Source organism: Melanotaenia boesemani, chromosome 2 (assembly GCF_017639745.1).
Source record: "Melanotaenia boesemani isolate fMelBoe1 chromosome 2, fMelBoe1.pri, whole genome shotgun sequence".
Lineage (NCBI taxonomy): Eukaryota > Metazoa > Chordata > Actinopteri > Atheriniformes > Melanotaeniidae > Melanotaenia > Melanotaenia boesemani.
The window spans coordinates 12,611,133-12,632,961 of record NC_055683.1 but is presented as its reverse complement, the minus strand read 5'-3'; the positions used below and the strand labels follow the sequence as shown (position 1 = coordinate 12,632,961).

Genomic DNA, 21,829 nt, shown 5'->3' with positions numbered 1-21,829 from the left:
TGTTGTTATGATACATTGCTTTTTTTTTTCGAACTCCTGATGATTGTCGGCTTAGTTTACCTGTAAAAGCTGTAAAAAATTCTCTATTGTGTTTATGTACAGGTGTAGCAGTTGGTTGTCTGGTATTAAGTTGAATTGAAGGGTTGTTGCATCTAGCTACTGTATCTTTGTCTCCTCTTCCTTTTTTTCTACTTTCCTTTTTACTTCTCTTCTTTTTTTTCTATCCCCTCCAGTCAGGTCCAGCAAGATTACATAAATTCCATAAATCAAAATAAATAAGATAAAACAACATATTTAAATAAACATTGAAACAAAAAATTATGTTATCCAAAGGAGCCTTATGGCAAAGCAAATTTGTTCAGCACAACACAGCAGCCAGACCATCATTATGTTTTCTACAATGCTGGACAAGGCAAGTAAAAAAAAAAAAAAAAGTTACGGATGTAAAAAACTTTAGCAAGAAGCCGCTGTACAAAGTGTTGTGTGAGAGCATAAAGTAGAAGCTATAAGGGACTAAATATAAAGCAAATGAGAATTTAAGAAATACAGAAAGAGGAGAGATAAATATTAAGGGGTGAAAATAGGAGAAAGGAGGTAAATTCGCAGAAAGCTACAGACCCATTGTTAATGGTACAGAGGGGCCACTGTGAGGAAAATAAAAAGTGTGAGGAAAAATGGTATGCTTTAAAAACCAGAGGAAAAAAATAAAGAGAAAGAGAAAGTTGCTGATGCAGCCATTACCTCAAGGGAAATAGTATAAAAAAAAAGAGAGAGGACTGAGGCGTGAAAAAGAATAAAGGCTTTGAGCAGAGTCTCACAGGGAGGGCTGGGAGTGAGAGAAACCCAGCAAAGGACAGACAGATGAACAAGATGAGAAGGACAACAGATGGAAAAATAAATAAATAAATAAATAAAACAGGCCTGAAAAAAGTGGACAGTAGTCGCACATGACATCCTTCTCGATACTGACAGAAACAGGAGAAAATAGAGAAGCATATTTTTAAATATCCACCATGTCTTTACAACATCAGAGGACATCTTTATAGTAGAGGACAAAGCTATGGTGTTACAGCTCAGCCAAATACCTTGAGGGAGTGTATTTATCTATTCAACAGCGCGTTTCTTTATCGAGAGAACGCATTGCTCTGATCTCAGGAGTTTTTAATTACTCCATGAACGCAGCATAGCAAGCGTAAAACACGACCCCCCCCGCTCATCTTTACGCTCACGCTGGGACTCGGCTCGCTCTCTCTGTTTTGTGGGTATATTTGTAGTTGAGGGCGGTAACTCTTCTGATTAATCTGATTGGCAGGATTTTCAGCTCAAATTCGGTGACAGCGCAGGACTTGGCATTATTTCTTTTATTATCTTTTTTAAGAGTTTGGTGCAACTTTATTGCACCAGGGTACAGAAACAGTCACAAACATGACAGTTTAAACTGAAAATAAGCGAAAATCTTATGGGACCATCAATAAGATTTTAAATAACAGCTTAGAAAATAAAAATAATACGGAGATAAACGTTATGCTCCTCAAGGTAATTGGCTGAGATGTAACACCATATAAAGCAATAAATTATAAAACAATGATAAGATGTGAACAGAACAAGATATGAAGAGAAAATGCTTGCAGTGTAAAATAATGATAAAATAAGAAAAAAATAAAATGCAAAGATAAGATTCAGGATAAAATTAAAAAAAAAAAAAAAACCACAGCACACATCCAAACATACACATTGCATTGCTTCAAAGCAATATATTATTCAATGCTGGAACATCTCCCCTGGGAACAACTGCAGTCCCCACTGAGATATTTTCTGAGTTTTATTTTTGGCTATGTGGCAGTAATGTGGAAAAAGATAATGGGAGAAATTATGGTGAGTTTTAGCATAAGACTTTTTTCACTTTATAACATTAATGCTGTTAAATTTTTATCTATCATTAAGGCTTTTTTTCCCTCTCATTTCAAAATTCTTGTTCACTGGCTCTGAACACAGAAAAACAACAGAGGCTTGCAGCCGTGCATCTGATGTAAACAGGCGAGAGCAGGTTTAATAAAATGAAGAGATGTTTTCTGTCTGACACTTAAGCACTTAAAAAAGAAATAGAATTGACATGTCTCTTTGTCCGTCAAAAACCCATGCAAATGGGCGGAAAATTGTGATTTATGGATGAGAAACTGCTCACAAAAGACAATGAGTAACAGTTTTTTGTTTTGTCTTTTTTAAAACTCAATGTGGTTTTAATCTGGTGGATACAAGTTTTGAAGCAAGACAGCAAAGGTAAGACATGTTTTACAAACATGAAGCATTAATTGAGCCTTCTTTTGCCTCTGGTTCGGTAAAACTTGATGAAACGGTTTTGGAATCTGTGAGATGTGAGCTTTCAGTAGAGGTGTCGTTTGTCCATGTTCATGCCATCGGGTGGACACGGGGGCCATAATTTGTGTTTATATATTTTTTCAGACTTTGTGTACCAGGTCTTTTAATGGTTTGATGTCTTAACTGTATTTGGTGGTCACAGAAATTGCTTTACTGAGCTGTTAGCTGAGATTCTGGACTTTCTGTGGATACCACACATGGTTACAGTTACATTTACAGACTTGACGTTAGACCCATAAAACAGTGTCACAAAATTCACTGACATTTAGATTCAAAACCATTTCACACAAACATGTTCACAGTACAGGGATATGAGTTACTCTTTCTTATTCGGTACGTAAATTAAAGCTCCCTTTTAGTGACCTTAAGCATTTATGTAAAATGCATCAGAACAAGGTTTTCAGTAGTGCTGCTTTAAGTTCTGTGTGGTGCAAAGGTGTACATGTATTTTGCATACCGTGACTGGAGCCAAAAGTTGAGTCTGACTGGAAAAGCAGACACATACTGAGCTTCTGCAGTAAACTGCAGCAAGATGCATTCAGATCTGGGTTTCTGAAAGAATTTGTAAGGTGGAGAAATGTTCACACAGAGGTGCAAATACATACAAAAAACATGGAATAGCTAGATGAAAGGAACAGACTACTAGGGGAAATAAAAAGAAAATGTACTGCACATACACATCATGCATGTTCAGTACAAAAGAGATGAATCTGAGGGACAAGAGACAGGATGTGCGTTGACTCACTCTTTTCAAATATAAAGCACATACACAGTATGGTTGAGTTTCATTACAGCTCAGAGCAGGGGGGCCTAAAGCCTACTAAGTCAACCACATCTGCGACCACACTGACATCTACAAAAGCACACACTGTCACAGTCTTATCTACACACATACACACAACGGTATGCTTACATACACATCAAGAAAAAGAAAAAGCCTGCAGACTTTGAAGCTGCAGATCCATCACTCAGAGAGACACACTGCTGAGAAGACTGGCTTAGTAAACTAAGAGTGGCTGAAATAGGTGAAAAATGTCAGATGGCTTAGTCAGTGTTATCTCATTCTTTATTGTGCTCCAACTGAGAAAGACAATAGCAGCTGAATTCTCTAGCTTAACACATACACAGCACACACAGCTAAACATTTAGACAACAGCATTCTGTTAACTGCTGTATATGATTGAGTTTGTGTTTGTGCTCCCTGTTAGTGTACCTGTTTCCTGAACAGAACAGGCCTTTGTGCTCCAGAGCCAGCCTGAAGAAACCAGAGGAGGCTACATGGGTGAAGAAACAAGAAGCAGAAAAATTAGATAATAATACAAATAAAAAATAATAGAGGATGGGCAAAGTACCAGAAGCTTAAAGCATCTGTTGTGTCACAAGTGATCAAATTATCTTCAGGTGTTCCTTATAAGTCACATTTACAAACAGAAGATGAACATTTGGTCATACAGGCCTTTGACCATTAGAATCTAATTAATTCCATCTTTCATTCGTAGTAAAATTTGGAATTCAAGAGGTAATTGCTTTAATGAGAATTAGACCTGCCTTCTTGAGCCTTCCAGCACAGTCATGCCAGAACAGGATAATTAAATATACACACACATCAAAGATAGAGAACTTGGCAACCAAAGAAGAGAAGAAGATGAAGAATTTCTTACATCAGAAATAAGTAACATGATTCAAGCTTAGTTCATGATACCAAACCTTCATATGTTAATTTTATATTAGTATTCTTTGAACATAAGGTGAAGGAGCAGTGTTAAAGGGTCATCATTTGACCATAATGGACAACCATAATGCATTAATTGCAAGTGGAAAAAAGTTGCTGTGTAATGCAATGTTTAAGCAACTCTGATTTAGTGAGACAATACCCTTAAATTGAAAGAAGTTTTAATTTCATCAAGTTATCAACTCACTCTCTTATTGGTAAATGGGGACTTACTATTCTGGAGAAAACTGTTCAGCTCTGATAACAGCTTAAAGCATAAATTCAAAGCATCGGTTTATTTATAATACCACAACACTGGTTTTCCCAGTCGCCTCAAGCAACATGAGTCCTGTAATAATTGGGACTTCTTATGTTCACTGACAATTTTGCTTTCAATAATTTCTTTTTTTATTATTGTGGTTTTCATCACCAACAGTCATGTAACCCTTGGTTTGTAGATGGCAAAACATCTACAGGTATTGCTGTTTCTATTACATATTTAAGTGTATAAAATACAGATTTTAGTTATAGAAACACATTGGCAGATTAACAAATGTGTTTGTAGACTGTGAAATTGTTCCTATCCTTTCTGTTAGATTGGTAAATACTCATCTTTCCGTAAGTTAAAAGGACGTGCCAGCTGGCCTTTCATTGCAGGAAAACCCATAAAAGGTTATGAAACTGAAGAGACGTGTGCAGACGCAAATAGGGGCAGGAAAGACAAGGAAAAATTAACACAACGCCAAATAAAGAGAAATAATAATAAAGATATGCCCTGAAACCTGTTTGTCCTCATTTAGAAAGTGATGCACTTGGTTATAAATGATCACACGGTGAAATTCCAATCAAATAAAAACACTTTATGTAAAAATGGGCAATTACCAGCTGGCAGTCTGGTCACACGAGGTGGTAAACAATAGAATAAACTCACCTCTCTTTACATACTGTACCTTCTACTACAGTATAAAAAATTATGCTATAATCATCAAATCAAATATTTTCCATTAAAGCCATATTCTGTGGAAAAATAGCTCACACAGCTCTACTCAACTCATCTGAGTCTGAAATAATTTTCTTATGTACTCACAATAATGTAACAGGGACTGTCAGACAATCTTTTAAAAGTCTTTAGATTAATCTGCTACTGCCACAGTCAAAGCTGACAAATTTACCACATGCAACCTGCTCCAAAACAGAATGATTGTGTGATAATGTATGAAACAAATTTTATATAATGAGACAAAAAAATTGCTTTGAGTTTTCACAGACTTATTCAGCTTACCTAGCTTAGTTGCAAATGCAGGCATGAGAGATGGAAGAAGGGCAAACTGGGAAGAAAGGATGGAGTAGACGTACTGCAGAATCTGGGCATTAGGTGCCTGCTCACACATCCTCTAGGGCCATAGGAAATTACAGACAAAAACAAAACAAAACTATGTTTTATCTTTTAGAAAACTGCAAAAGTAAAAACCACAGCACAGGCACTGATTGATAGCCACACATTTCCTTGTGTACAGAAAACTAAGAAAGAAAGAGGATGATTTGACCGTGCTCATTAATATAAATCATTAAGAAGAAGAGCCTGATATCTCACAACAATCACTGTGAACTATTTCTCTAAAACATATGTTTGCTAATGATCATTTCCTCAGGTATTATATGGCTATAATTGTCAGAGAAACTGAGCATTAAGATGAGAGGATGATCAGCGGAACTATAATCTGAGTGTGTGATTGTGTTCAGCTCTCACAAGGACAGTGGGCATCCAGACAGAGTCACAGCAGTGCAGCAGACACTGACACAGAGATTCCAGCGAGTTCTCATCTTTGTTCTTTTTATTTGGAGCTGTAAATGGGTTCTCCATCAGGACAGGGTCTGACGCGCACTGCTCAGCCAGCCTTGGAAACAAGCCAGCATTTTACAATCAAATACATGCAAAATAACCTACGTGTTGATCTCAGATGGCTATAATAATGAGTTGAAAAAGTGCTAATAGCGCTTAATCCAGTCCAATACTTTAATCAAATACTTTTCCTGGTTTCTTTTTCAAACTGCTATGTAGAAACTTATTTTTAAAAGACAAATTTAAAAACTGTAAATCAAAGAATAACAATCACTATATTATAAGGCAGACTTTGTAAATTAGAGATTCAAACTATTCAAAAGTTCAAAGACTTTCTAGATGACCCTAATAAATTCCTTTAATCGTTCCAACCTGCAGGCAGCCTGAAAACAGACCAGAGCCTGAACCAGAAACCTTTCGGACCTGAAGATCTGGCCGCTGTGATTGGATCTCCTCATATTTCTCTAAAACATAACAAATGGACATAGGGAAAAACAAAATAAGGTGGGTTAGAAATAGATTTTCTTTTTAACAAAACAAAAAAACAAAAAACTGATTTTTCCGTAACTCATCTATTTTGTTTTGTTTCCCAAAAAAAATCTGTTTATATTTATTAAGTAGCACCTTTAATTTAGTATTTAAACAAAAAAAGTTCCAATATAAAGAATAATGATCTACATTTTTCATGCTCCGATCCTAAACTCTTAAATTTAATGACAAATATGTATACCAAACTTTCCAGTTTTACTCATTTTTAATATTTTGAAGCTTTATACAGAAGGGTTTGTTTTCAGGTCACCTGATTTATAGCACATTTAATTCCAAGTCTCATTCAAAAACTTTTTTGATCTAAGGACTAATCAAAGCACATAAAATAATCTCTTAAATTAACTGTATCAAATATGTCAATGAAACTCAACTAATAAAACTTTTGAACCTGCGTCTAATGTTCAATTTCTGTTCTATAAACTGATGCAAAACTCAGCAGATATTTATGTCATTAGCATATTTAAATAAACATTACAGAAACCTTTTAAATGCAAAAAAGAATGGCGTTACTCTAATCAACAGAAAAAAGTTAATAGTGATATCCATTTCAAAAGTTTACCCTTATTTTTTGTTCAAGAAGCAGCACAGATACCAACCAAACATGTATAAGTTAAAAATCACATTCTTCTAAACATACAGTACATTAAAAAACAGACTTTCCTTGTGTCACCCATCAGAACCACCAGAGGTCTTCATTGTCCCTCTTACTGCAAGTCTCTTGGTGGCCACACCCATCTCACCTGGAGCAAGTTCCCTAATCACCACACCTGTAGCCACTTTCCTGATTAGCACAGCCTCCAGCATTTTGTCTAAGTTTGTTCCAGGCTTTGCTTTTATATCTCTGATTTAGTATCAGTCTGGGGCCTGAGCTATGAAACAGAGTTGATTCTCAGTGGGAAAAATTAAGTTAAACTCATGATTTTCAGTTTCATGAAGGAGATTCCCCTCTTAATTGGGGTAAATCACCATGGTAACCAATGGTTGTGAACTAACCTGATTAAGCAGGTTCTATTTATGATAAGAAATCATTGCATGGAAAAGCAATTTATCTGTTGTATGAATGGATGTGTAAATGGATAGTAAGATGGTTCCTTTAGTTTCTGATGAGCATAAGTGAAATATTTAGATTTTTTTAACGAAATATCTAAATTGCTGCAGCAATAAAAAATTGGAGCCTGTGAAGTTTCTCCAGCATTTGTCTTGAAACAGAAATGAAAATTAATTCAAATTTAAACTGCCTTTTTTATTTATATTTAAAAGCACTGAAGTTTAAATGGTAAACCCAGGGCAATTCAGCAGGCCACGTGGCATACACAACTGATCTACGGTTATTACCGTCTTGGGGTAGTGATATTGATAAGCCAATTAGCTTACACATTAACACAGTGGTATGTTTTAATGTCAGATTTCCATCATGACGATGGTGCAAACACTGCTGCTGTCAGCCTGGAGTATATCTTTAAATACCCCTTCTTTCCACATTTTGCAAATATTTATTTTAAAAATATTGTGAAAAGTACCAACATGTCGACCTAAACCCATTTAGATATGTGTCATGCAGTGCCCTCATAACCTGAACTGAAATCAGGGAACTTGGGTTGAGTCGGGTTGATCTCAGTTATTACAATTTATTAAACAAGATAACAAAAACAATAACCTGGCTATGCTAAATTTGTCACATAGTACATTAACTTTGTGCTTTGATTTCCTGTATGATCTTTATCCTACACCTTTCTAAGAAATAAATCACACTTTTTGCTTTTACATTCTGCCTCACTCCTGGCACAGATAAACAGTGCCAAAAATCTTTGCTACCTTGCATTTAGTAATTTTATATCTGTGTATAAAACACAGGGTAATTAACTTACAGTTTTTCGCCAATGAGCAGGAGAAGGTACAAGTAGTTCAGAGAATCTTTCAGTGATGGCCTTTATCAATGCCTCTAGCTCCTTGAACTGGACCGGTCTGGACTGGTGATTGAGTCTGAAAAATTGAGAGAGAATCTGCATCTTTAATCATGGAGCTGGACTGTAAGATGTGTCAAACCATCAACGCAACTAATGCATGATACATTCACCCGGTACCTGCTACAACCAAAGTTCTCCTATACATGTAAATATGTACTCCTCATTAACATGCTACCCTTTACAGTTTGATGGATAGCTCGGCATGCCACACAGTTTATCATAAAGCTACACATTGCACATGGAGCCCATGCAACATTTTCACAGCAAATGTCAGTTTTAAGGAAATCTTATGACATATGATGCATTTACATTAAGACCAAAAGACTATAAGAAGGGCAGCCTCAAGCATTGGTGAAAATATGCGTTTAGCTTGACTGTTCTTTTAATAATTAGAGGCCTGTTGGAGCAAAAATCAGTGCAAATAATACAATTTTATTTATTTTTTTAAATGTAAGAAGAATTTAATTTGACAAAAGACTTTTACATTTACATTAGTCAACAAATCAGATTCACCAATAGTGAAAATAAAATGTCCTGAAGATGGCTGTTATACAACAAACAAAACTGTTCTGAGACAACTGAGTTGACAAAAATGTGGAGAAGTACAAATTCTGTAATTCACAGTTACATTATCCTCAGTCCCGTTTCAACAATGGAAGTGATCAGGTGATAAGTAATTCAGTGCAGTACAACAGTTTTTCCACATTATTAAATACAGCTGTCTCTCTCTTTTGGGAGACATGCGAAGCGATTCTGCTCCTAATTTCAGTATCTGCTGATGTTATGCCATGTTCAGAATATATTCATTACTAGCCTATCTCTGTATATACTGTAATCATAATATGAAATATGGGTAAACTAAATTCCAAGATTTATATGGAAACATCTTGCATGGGTCTAGCAATAGCTGCTTTACATGTATTAAAAGGCTGATTTGGAGCTGAATTGTGGAGCTGGACTGTTTTTTTCTTATTGATTTTCTATTCAGGATTTTAGAGCAGGCTAAAAATCCGAGCATGTGCTGCAGCAGTGAATACATAATCTGTAACAATGTAATGTTACAAATGAGCAGACTACAATGCATTGTTGGTATTAATTCCTCACAGAAATTCCTTTCCTGGATGCCCCAAAATTTCCATATTCTATTTTCATAATTTTATGAGTATGGCTGAAATTTGGCATCACCACATCTGGCAAAACACCAGCCAGGCAATCAGTCATATTTACTCAGGTGGACTGAAGGGATAATTTTTCACCTGGCATTTTACAAGAGACACTGACTATCTCACCATTTACATGCTGATGCTACAGGACTTTTCTGCGATGGGAATGCAAATTCCACAAATTAGCATTAGCACTGGAAGCTAACTAAGATATCTCATACATGAAGGGTGTATTTATGATTTTACATCTAAGCAGTTTATATAAACACATTCCCCTGTTCGCCCAATTAATAGGGTTCATTTGAGCTGATCTGAGATCAGTCAACAAGGCTTTTCAGAGGACACAACCTCAGCATCAAACTAAGCGTTGCTAACTTCATGTGCTTGCTGACTGTTTTAATAACTCACATTTGGCTGGGTGGTCAAAAACAGCAGGATTCTTTCTTTTGTGATATATTGCTGCCATCCTCACATTCTTTATATTGGCTTCATCTATGAAGTTAAATTACAATCAGATGGTGGTAGTGCATAACATGAAATAGATAATGATATAGCTTACACATTAGCAATACTGAAAATATGTTATAAACACTGTTTTAGTAAAACAGTTTTTTTAAATCTGCAAATGCTTTACTCAGTCTCTAGACTTGCAAATGAATTGATATAAGTGATTTTCTTAGAAAAAGTTTGTTTTCTTCTCTTAAGATTAGACAGAATCCCACTATCCCTCTGAAAAACAGCATAAAAGTATTATTATTATTATAGTAATATTATTATATTATAATATAAGTAGTATTATTATTACTGCAGTGCATCAAATACAATCCACAGAAGTCTGTACCAACATACGCACAGATAGCTATCAAACTGTGTGTTCTTGTGGTATAACATCAATGTGAGATTACCTGAACAGATAGGTTTGGCATAGGCAGCCACATCTAAATGAAACCACCACAACTAATTGTAACACCAAATTCCAGCATTTGACTTTCACCCCATACATATAACACTGCAGGTATTTGTATGAGCTATTTGCATTATAACAAAGTAAAACTGAAAGATGACCATTGCCACTGATTCTACCTCCTGGTTTGTGAACTGCTGTTATTGCAGTTCAATACTAAACAAGTAAAAAATCCACCATTATCCACATCTGTTGTGTTACTGATCTGTCACTCTAGAAGACAATAATGGACTGATTTAAAGATAAAGACCCCTTGTGTAGCTACACAAAGTGTTATAAATGGATAAATAAGCAAGATTCAAAAGTTTGTTTTTTAACTAAGACAATATAGTTGCAAAATAAAATGAAGGACCACATGGAGTCACTTGGGCAAAGTACCCCTAACTATTATTAATAAGTCATAAAACTCCACAATGTACTTTGTCTCTCAAAACACAACGTTTCAGCTCCTCAGGAAGTTCTTGTACAACTCTCCTTGACAATGTAGGCTCATTTACATATTCTCAATCTTTGTGTTTGTGTGTACCTGAACAAAGAGGCGCCGGCGCTGGCGGCTTGTGCAGCAACCAACAGGCAGGGGGACGAGACTCCGGCTACCACAGCCTCTGAAACCGCCACAAACCCTGAGCCACTGGGGAACAAATGTACACTTGGGGGCTGTCTGCTGACACACACAAACATACACACTCAAAATTAAGCACCACAACCATGACTTTAAACATTGTATTTGCTGACAGATGTTATAGTGGCAACAAAATTTATACAAAGCACCAAACACCTAATGTATAATACTATATATATATATATATATATATATATATATATATATGAAACAATGATCCAATAGTAATGACATATTGAAAAGAACTAATAGTCTGTTCTTTTGTCTCATTTTCCATTCAATTTTCAAACTTTTTGACTAGCTGTCACAAAACAGATATTTATATACGTCACTCTACCTCCTTAACAGACACACAAACAAACACACACTCAGTTTTTTCTCTCTTTATGGACAAGCAAAGTACTTATAATAAACAAATAGTACTGATCTTTTGGCAATGGAAAGATCACGACTCTATGTCGCTATAATGCTACACCACAACAGCAGTGCACTGGCTCACTGTTGCCACAACAGTAATTTCATAGACAATCATAGACCATGCATTCACGCACATTGACATGACACAAACACACACACAGTCACACTTACACATTGGGGGGGACTTGCCAAAACCAATGCACATAAAAAAAAATCCCAACTTAAAAAAGAAAATACATAAACAATGCTTGTTAATGGCAAAACTGAATAACAATCTGTTCTTTACACTCTCTTTGCTACACAAACCTGTAAAAACATATTTTATCTTGTTCAGTAATTCAACAGTACAGTAGGGTTACAGAACCATTTGCATCTGAAAATCCCTTTTTCATTGAAAGGGTCCATCAAAGTTTCTTCAAGGGCTCTCTGTAAGAATAAGGGTTCCTCTAGAAACCCCTTTAATGCAGAGAACCCTTTTTTTGGGGGGAAAGTTCTTCAAGGCCTAGTGAAAGTATGGGTGTTAGGAGATTATCACCCTCAAATAAATATGTTTTAAAAAGTATTTTTAATGCATGTGTCTGGAATGCTCTCATCAATTTATTTTACTGATTCTACCAAAGTCTGAAATTTCATGTCTTGTCATAGACTAGTTAAATGCATTGCATTTAGCAAAACAATGTTCCAAGACTGACTTTTGAACCCCAATCTCCATAACAGACAACTGTGCTGACCAGTCAGGTGAAGAGTTAAAGGCTGACATCTAATAATTTCTAATAATGTTTCTAATAAATGTCAACATCGTGCAGTGTAATAATAATGATTAGCAAAGAAAACTGAATATGTTATGTTTCTGTCAGAGGGGGCGGGGCTACTTTCAAAATTTAACATATCTGGACCACAAAGGATCATGGGAAATGCAGATTCAGCTGAAATTGAACCTTTTCTGATTCCTGTGCTATAAATATGAGTTCTGTACTTTAATTCCTGTGCTATGTTAACAATTAGACAATGTTAGAAAGTTCTGCCCTGTTTGAATTTTAAAGTTGGTACCATGAGTGAAACGGACAGTACAGGAAAAAAAACTACCCCCAAAGATGTTCTTTGTATGATGTGTCATGAGTGAGGAGATGATGGTTACTGATATAACCTATTGTCACCTTTTCATTTCTGTAGATAGCAGTTCTGGACCATCTGTTGCAAATATGCATCTAGAAATTGTTATCATTGGGAGGTGTCTGACAAAGTTCAGTGAAAAAGCTAAACAATTTGTGTAACTTTCATTTAAGACAACTAGAGGGTCTAAAGAAAATTAGGTAAGTGAACTTGGTATAATTTGACATGTTTAGTTTCAGCATTTATAAAAACTAGAGTGGTTTAAGGGAACGAGTTTCCATGCAAATTTTTAGTAAACTCAGTTAATCCGGGATTAAAGTATGGGGACAGTTTCCAGGAGGTCAGTCAGGGCAAGCACCATTTTCCTGAATGTTGATTGGTGTAATGTGTTCAACTGAAGTATGTGGTCTGGCATGAGCCTCATTGGGCGTTACTATGTATTCTACAGTGTGGCTGCTGATTGGCTGTCATAAAAATGGTTTTAGAAATCAGCCACATGACCAGCCATCCACCAAGACAGTGGTAGCCTTGTGGTTGCAGAGGTGGGCTTGGGTCTGGAGAACCTGGGTTCTAGTCCCTGGGCTTGCAAATAAGATAAACTACTGTGGGCCCCTGATCAAGGCCTTTAATCCCCAATAGCACCCCGTGGGCTGGAATCTGGCAGCCCACTGCTCCTAGCAACTAGGATGGGTTAAATGTAGAGAAAGAATTTCCCAGTTGGGATTAAAGTAGAATAAAAATTTTAATGAATCATGTGTGTGCCTTTTGTTTGCCTGAATTTGGTATTAGTGGGGATGGACTTTCCACCATGAATTTTTGCAGTTGATCACCTTGTTAGAGATCTACATGCTGTGAAATTAGTACTTAAACATTTAACAGTTGTACACTCGCATTAAAACAATTCTAATTACGTTCACCTGTAAAGGTCATTGTACATTTTAAGTCTGTTTTGACATAATTCAACAAGTGAAATATCCCTAACTTTATGCTAGTAGTGTATGCCTCACTACTTATTCCAATGGGATCTAAGCTCTAATCCACTAAACCTTCAACATACAGGCACCCAGTTAAATCAGATTAGGGTAAGACAGGTGTACCACTGAGCCCTTTCACATCCAAAGGAATATATTGAATCAAATGATCAATTTAGCCAGTAAGGGTCAAGAAGAACCAATAATTTAGATAAAAAATGACAAATAATCAAATGTGGGGTCCCTTTGCTACAAACAAAAACTATATTTCCTAGGTTTGTCAGTCTAATGTAAAATTAATTTTGTACGGGATTAGGTTGAGGGGCATTTTTGTACTGGGAATCTGTTTGATGATTTTTGGCATGAGGGGCCTGGGAGCTGGCTGTCCGGTTGGTTGCCCTGTGGGAGCTGAGTGTTGGTTTCCATATTGACAAAACAGGTGTGACATGTCAGTGGTGATTACTATTCACTCATGTGATCACCTGTGTAGGAATTTGGATTAAGAGATGGGTTAAGTGTGACAACATCTGAAACCTCAGGGAATCAAGACAAGTTAAATCTTATTTTAATAAGCATGACTAGCTAAGGATTTATTAGGGGAAAAGGGAGAATATCTTAATATTAACATCTGTTTCTTTAACTTATTTTTTTGCAGATGAAATATCAGCTTTGGACGAAAGATGATGTGTGCCACTGGCTTGAAAAAGGGGGTTTTGGTGACTTTGCAAGTTTTTTTTGGGTGAGATGACATGAATTTTCAGTGTCCCTGCTGTCCTATTAAAACCACAACACAAAGAAGATATCTAAAACATCTTGAACTATACCATCAAAGTGAACCCAATTTTGTTGTTCAATGTGTTGAAAATGTCCAAATATACCAAATATCATCATTTTGAAAACATGTAAGCCTGAAACACAGTCCAACAGGAAAACACTGGAGTGGACCAGCATGGACCTATCATTTGTAATGTAACATTTTTGTTGTGTTACAAGATAGAGAAGACCAACATAAAATAATGTTAAAACTTTGTGAGGTCCTCTCACTTCAATCTGATTGTGTGCTAATGGAGGCTTGTGTTGCAGGAGTTAGAAGACAAACTTCTCCAGTCTGTTCCACTGAAGAAGTTTGTGCCTATTCTCAGATTATTCTCTCTGGACCATCCATTGCTGTTGGTAGACAGCTATGTAATTCATCTGGTGTAGTAATTATGTCTTGTATGGATGCTCCTGACGGACTTTTTTGTCTTTCCTATCTATGTCACCAGTGCTGGAGATTATATTCATCCACCTGACAAGGACATCTTGGGGTGCCTGGCTTGTCTGTCTGTAACATTGGTTAATCCACTCGCCTATGCTCACCTTTATTCCCCACAGGACCGACAAAACCTCTTCTCTGAGAGTATGCCCTCCTTATCTATCGCTGTATAAAGATTTTTTTAATGAAAAGAAAGATTTGAATGCAGTTGAATGTTTTCAATCTCAACTATTTTGATAGACACAATATACAACGTGTATGTTATTGAATAGCTGTGCCTGATATGTTGAATTATTTTTTCTATAACCATCAAGTCAAGAGGGTTGTTGGTGAAATCCTCATAAAAGATGTCTATGTAGGTTGTAGAAAAAACCATTTGAAAATAAAAGGGTTCTCAGTGGAACACTCTGTGTGCGATCTGGATGAAACCCTTGGGATATAAAAGGGTTCCAACTATAACCCCCAGTAAGGGTTATTGGTGGAACCACCACATCATGTCAGGGTTCAGTGTAGAACCTGCCATAAGGGGGTTCTGTGTAGAAACTTTTACTTATGGTTCTGGGTGTAACCCTTTATGATAGGTTCTAGTCAGAACCCTCTGAAAAGGTTTCAGTTTAAACCCTTACAAATGGTTCTAACAGGCACCAATAAGGGTTCTTCTATGAGGACAAACGGAAAAACCTTATATGGTTATAGGCAGCACTTTTTTTTCTAAGAGTGTAGCTGTATTCAAAACTAGCAGCTACATACTACCAACAAATGCTGCGAGCAGTACATTACATTTTGCACATTAGGGTGCAGTATGAAACTGTTGAAAAGGGTTGTTTGCAGTTTTTATAATGTAGGCTTAACCAGTAAAGTGTAGCGTTAACAAAATAGTTATTAATGTGGATTTTTTTTATTTTTTTTACTTTTCAGAAGAAACTAACATTTACATTTGAGATGCACATTTATCAGATTACTGGAAGAAACCAGATTCACTCCAAATGTTAAATGACTTGAAGGATCCTCAGTTATTTTTGTCGTTTTTTGACCTTCAATGCAGGCATGCTATTGGCTGCCATTTTCTCAGCTGTCGTGACTACTGCCAAGATCTGCATAATGGTGTATACTGCAAGCAGAGGCTGAAACTACATTATTATGCAACCATGATCACGATTACCTTAAATCATTGTAATTAAACAATTGCATTTATTACTGTGATAGACTCAATGCATACATAAGAGTTTTGCCGTATCAGTTCCTTTTTATGTTTTTTCGCATAATGGATATTGAATTTTGTATTTGAAGCACACACTGTTACTACAGCTGGGTTGAAATACAGCCCTTGTTACTCATGAAAGTCTAATTGCAGCTTTTTTTTTTCTTTTTTTTTTTTACCTATAATGTAACTGTGGTTACCTTATATTTATGCTGTATCTGTGTCAGTCCTTATGTGACTGGTAAAATGTGGAGCAGCTGAGGTACAGTTCCATCATTTAAAATGATTAAGCAAAGAAGCTCACTGCAGTGGAGTTATTTTGGCAGAATGCTGGGAAAAATATAAATAAATATATAAATAAATAAATAATAACTCAAAAACAGGTAACAGTCCTACCTTTCTAGTATTTCAGTGAGGAGCACGAAACCTTGTTTTGGTACTTCCAGACTGGTCATCTGCAAAGCCTCCTTCAGACTCCGCACTAGGTATTCAATACCTAGCATACACCACAAACACACACACATTTATTAGAAAAAGTTGACTACAATGTACACCGGTGTGCCTGTTCATGTGAAAACACTCATCTAATCTTTCTCAAGTTTTCTGACATCTAATATATTCTACATAAACTACAGAAATTCTCTGCATTAAAACAAATGGCATAATCATAAATGTATCACAAATGATGCACACATGCAAACACACACACACAAACACAAAGCTCAACACTCTGTTCTCGTATATGTTAAACAGTGGCAATGATACAAGTTTCTAATTTACTGCTACATGGAAGTTGTAATGTCCCCATGTTTATATGATCTAGAGCAAGAGTCTAATAGAAAGAAGTGGTTGCAGTAGATACCCTATGTACTGACAAATTGATTTTGAACTGCAAGTGTTTCCAAACTATTTACTATTACTTGGATGGGGTTTGAGTGCTGCAGGGACAGTGGAGCCTCAGTTGCATGATCTACAAAAATACCACTCATCAAAAGCGTGTAAAGTAATAGGAAAAATAAGGAAGTCGGGCTGCGCGGGCAGCTGCCTAAGCAGGGAAACCCAGACTTCCCTCTCCCCGGCCACATTCACCAGCTTATCCGGGGGGATCCCGAGGTGTTCCCAGGCCAGCTGAGAGATGTAATCCGTCCAGCATGTCCTGGGTCTTCCCCAGGGCCTCCTTCTGGTGGGATGTGCCCGGAACACCTCACCAGGGAGGCATGCAGGAGGCATCCTAACCAGATGCCACCTCATCTGGCTCCTCTCGATGTGGAGGAGCAGCAAGTCGCTCCCGGATCACCAAGCTTCTCACTCCATCTCTAAGGGAGAGCCCGGCCACCCTGAGGGGAAAACTCATTTCGGCCGTTTATATTCGCGATCTTGTTCTTTCAGTCACTACCACACAGCCCGTGACCATAGGTGAGGATAGGAACGTAGATCAACCAGTAAATCGAGAGCTTTGCCTTTTGGCTCAGCTCCTTCACCACGACAGACCGATGCAGAGTCTGCATCACTGCAGATGCCGCACGGATCCACCTGTCGATTTCCCGCTCCATCCTTCCCTCACTCGTAAACAAGACCCCGAGATACGTGAACTCCTCCACTTTGGGCAGGATATCATTCCCCACCTGGAGAAAGCACTCCACCCTTTTCCGGCTGAGGACCATGGTCTCAGATTTGGAGGTGCTCATTCTCATCTCAGCTGCTTCACACTCACAAATTGCTCCAGTGAGAGCTGAAAATCACGGCCCGATGAAGCCAACAGAACCACATAATCCGCAAAGAGCAGAGACCCAATCCTGAGGCCACCAAACCGGATCCCCTTAACACCTCGGCAGCGCCTAGAAATTCGGTCCATAAAAGTTATGAACAGAATCAGTGACAAAGGGCAGCTTTGGCGAGTCCAACCCTCACTGGAAACGATTCTGATTTACTGTCGGCAATGCGGACCAAGCTCTGACACCAGTTGTACATGGATTGGACAGCTCGTACAAGGGGGTCTGGCACTCCATACTCCCGGAGCACCCCCCACAGGAGTCCCCGGAGGACACAGTCGAATGCCTAACATAAAAATATCCATGATGAATTCTTTATTGATGCAATTCTAAGCCATATTAATTTTTGAGCATGGGCTGGGCAGGAGGTCCACAGCTTTTTGGTGGTTGCATAAAGGGAAACCACTGTCATTGATTAAACTGGGAGCTGTTTTGTGTGTTGCACCATCAGTGCTGCCATTACTGCAGGGGTGAGTCCTAATTACCTTGTATCTGTGAATGCCTGCAGACACGGATAGCAGCATGGATGGGCGGACTGACAAGTTATAGTGGTCCACAGTTACTAACAAGGGCATCTTATTTGGCGATCTCAAAGTTATTCTGTTCTTCATATTAGATAGACATGAGTGCATTAATGTAAACTCTGCTTCATCTGACAAAATCTGTTTATAAAGACTGACAATCCACACTGGAATATAAAACAAAATCTTGTTAAATCAAAATTTTGTAAAGAAATAGCTTCAAATTTTTGCAGACTCAGTTTCTCTATTTTATCAGATATTTAACATTGTTTTGTTATCTGTAGTCTTTAGGCTGCAGGACACCACTGTGCATGATCTGTCTATGTTACTGACCAACTTCACAATGTTGTCCTAATCAAAACAAAAAAGTTTACATTTCAAAATATCGATCAAATTAGTAATTTATGCTCAGCCACACTGCAGTCCCTTGGTTCTTAGTTCATTAGTTGGATATACAGAATTTAGCGTTGGATTGACAGCTGTTCCCAAAAATTCACAGAGCAATTGTTGTTAATAAAATTAAATGTTTCCCCTACCATTATATTAAACTTAACAGTCTGATGTTACTGATCTTGTTTGCTGCATGGCACTATGTTATCCCTCTCTTCTCTCGTTATGGATGGTGTTCAGCCCCGATGCACACACATTGCCAACAGCAGACAGAGAGCGCACAATAGAAAATACACTGCCTGGCCAATAAAAACAAAATTGCCACCAAAAGAAAAGCTCAAACACTTTAATATTTAATTGGACCGCCTTTAGCTTTGATTACGGCAGTATTCGTTGTAGCATTGTTTCTATAAGCTTCTGCAATGTCACAAGATTTTAACCGCATTAAACCCCATTCATCCCAAAGATTTTCAATCGGGTTCAGGTCTAGACTCTGTGGTGGCCAATCAATGTGTGAAAATGATGTCTAATGCTCCCTGAACCACTCTTTCACAATAGGGGCCTGATGAATCCTGGCATAGTCATCTTGGAATATGCTGGTGCAATCAGGGAAGAAAACAATCCACTGATGGAATAACCTGGTTATTCAGTATATTCAATTGTTTAAGAAATGAGAACCTACTCATTGCATCAGTTGGGGTTAAATAACTTGTTGTTTCAACTGAAAGATAATCGCCCAGCAGTAACTAACCAATAGGAGGCTTGTATCTATTTGCTTAGTTAAATCCAGGTGGCGACTTTTTTTTTTAGCAGGTAATGTAAGTTTCATCAACCAATGCCCGACGCTCGTGTCAAAGGTGCAATCTTCTTTAACTTAAGGTCCATGTTCTTTGCATTTATTTCCCCCTCCACAATTAAAGTTTTCCACTGATGTTCGACCAGCCAAAAACTGCACAAGTCCTTAAAACATTTTCTTGAGATTTCCTTTAGTTGAGGAAATAGAACGAATATCTTCTCTTTTTCTCTGATATGCACAGAAACATCACTGCAGCAATGACAGAGACTACTTATATATGTGTCCAGGGGTTGAAACAAAAAGTTTTATGAGGCTAACCCCCCTTTTTTTTTAATAACAGATATATAACATATATTAACAATTTTTATAACCAATTTTTAAAAATAAAATCTTATTTTAAAATATATATATATTTAAAATAGCATACATATAACAGATATATAACTGATAATAACCAGGCTTCACAAATTTAGCCTACGTTTACAGGTATTCAAGAACATCGCTGATCTATCGTATCTATCTGTGGTCTAGTGCAGATCTAAACTGCAGCAGGATCTCTCAATAGGGCTGCGAATCATCACTAATTTCCTGAATCGATAGGATTCACACCAGACTATTTCGATTAGATTTTTATTAAATTCGATTCGATCTCCAAGTTTTATGAATTGGATTAATTAAATTTGGATCAATTCAAATCAATTAATCGATTTTTAAACCCAGCCATATCGCTCAACCACATGTTTTTAAAGCCCCTCTTAACCTCTGATTGGTTATTAATGTGTTTAATTGAGAGCTAAGCTGTGTTCCTCGCTAACCATTGGTAGATTAGCTCACACATCAAGTTACTAAATTGTCTCTTTTTTTGTTCCAATCAAAGTCCTGTCACTGTTGTTAATTGTTATATTTCTCTATGCATGTGCGAATAAACCAAACTAAAAAACGACTATCTGGCCAGCTTTATCTTTAAACCTGAGTAGCTAGAACAAACACTGTATTACTAAACTATGTTAACTAAATTCTGTAGTAATGAAATATTGGAGGATTTAAAAAGATGTTCTTGTCACTGTAAGAAGACTTGCACAATCCAATGTTTTTCCTGTTGCTCCACCTGTCTCTCCATCAGTTATTTATCCCCAACTATTCAGACATGGCAATCATTATAAAATGAAATCCAAAACTGAAGGCACAGACAACTATGATAACTTGACTCAAATGCTCTCTGACCTGTCAAATCTCCTACATCAATTGTACATAAGCATGAAAGGTCATCAAAAGTGATGCCAAAAAAGTGGTGTAATGAGAGCTGCCATCTTGCCTGCAACCAGTTTTTTCATCAGTGACATGTCCAAGTTGTTTTGGGGTCACTTTTGTGGGAGAAATGGGTAACCTGTTGCCCTATTAATTTTACATACAGCTTGAGTCTCACCATAGACAGAGTGACACTGGGAGAAGAAGAGTGTGTCTTCAGTTAGTAATACCAGACAACTGTAGACACACCACAGCAGCATCTCACTACTACTACACGCCAGACGATCAAAGAGAAACCCTATCAGAGATGGAGACAAAAAATAGGAATTTTTTGTGGTAATAAGTCAAAAGGAAAGAGAGCAGGGAGCAATGTTGATAAAATGATGACATTGTTCATTTTAAAATCTGAACAAAGTACATAATTGAAGTAATATCACAAAAGTAATGATAAAAATCAAACAGTTTTTATAAAAGACAAGAAGTAATAAGACAAAGAAAGGAAAAAAAAACACAGCAAAACTATTTTAAAAGACAAGTAAAAGGCAGCAAGAGAGGAAGAGATTATCCCAGCCGCATTTTGAGTGTCTTACCTGCTGTATCTGCCTTGATGAAGAAAGTACTGTACTCTCTGGGAGTGTGCACCAAAATGGCTGCAATACACTTAGCGCTGGTCAACTGCAACATCTCATCGCCACTTAGCAGCACCTTAAAGACAAGTTTAATAGGATTTACCAGGATCATCTAATCAAACTATTTCAGCATTGCCAAGTTGTTAATGTTATTTCATTGTCTAGTGAACTGCACAGCTGGTTTATTATTACTAATCCGAATGTGACTGCAGCTTTTAAACAACAGTATCAGACTGCAGGCACAATTTATTGCTACGTTTGTGTGGCTTACAGATAAATGTTAAACCCCTTTCATAAATGCCTATGCCACAAAGAAAA

The 21,829-nt window shown here is 37.1% G+C and overlaps 1 protein-coding gene across 4 annotated transcripts in view; it reads right to left on the bottom strand.

Annotated features, from left to right (window-relative positions):
- The window catches only part of LOC121632665 (meiosis inhibitor protein 1), a 65,086-nt gene that overhangs the window by 25,811 nt on the left and 17,446 nt on the right, over window positions 1–21,829 (bottom strand). For 3 of the 4 annotated variants that reach the window (XR_006008952.1, XM_041974338.1, XM_041974354.1), the window contains 10 exons: window positions 21,473–21,587; window positions 21,061–21,180; window positions 16,552–16,651; window positions 11,103–11,240; window positions 8,351–8,465; window positions 6,306–6,397; window positions 5,841–5,988; window positions 5,373–5,484; window positions 3,593–3,653; window positions 2,837–2,931 (listed from right to left, as the gene is read on the bottom strand). Coding sequence is in view for 3 of the 4 variants with exons in the window: in XM_041974338.1 (XP_041830272.1) it covers window positions 2,837–2,931; window positions 3,593–3,653; window positions 5,373–5,484; window positions 5,841–5,988; window positions 6,306–6,397; window positions 8,351–8,465; window positions 11,103–11,240; window positions 16,552–16,651; window positions 21,061–21,180; window positions 21,473–21,587 (1,096 nt within the window). In the remaining variant the exon portion in view is untranslated. The remainder of the gene's footprint in view (window positions 1–2,836; window positions 2,932–3,592; window positions 3,654–5,372; window positions 5,485–5,840; window positions 5,989–6,305; window positions 6,398–8,350; window positions 8,466–11,102; window positions 11,241–16,551; window positions 16,652–21,060; window positions 21,181–21,472; window positions 21,588–21,829) is intronic. The other variant, XM_041974343.1, reaches the window with a different exon arrangement.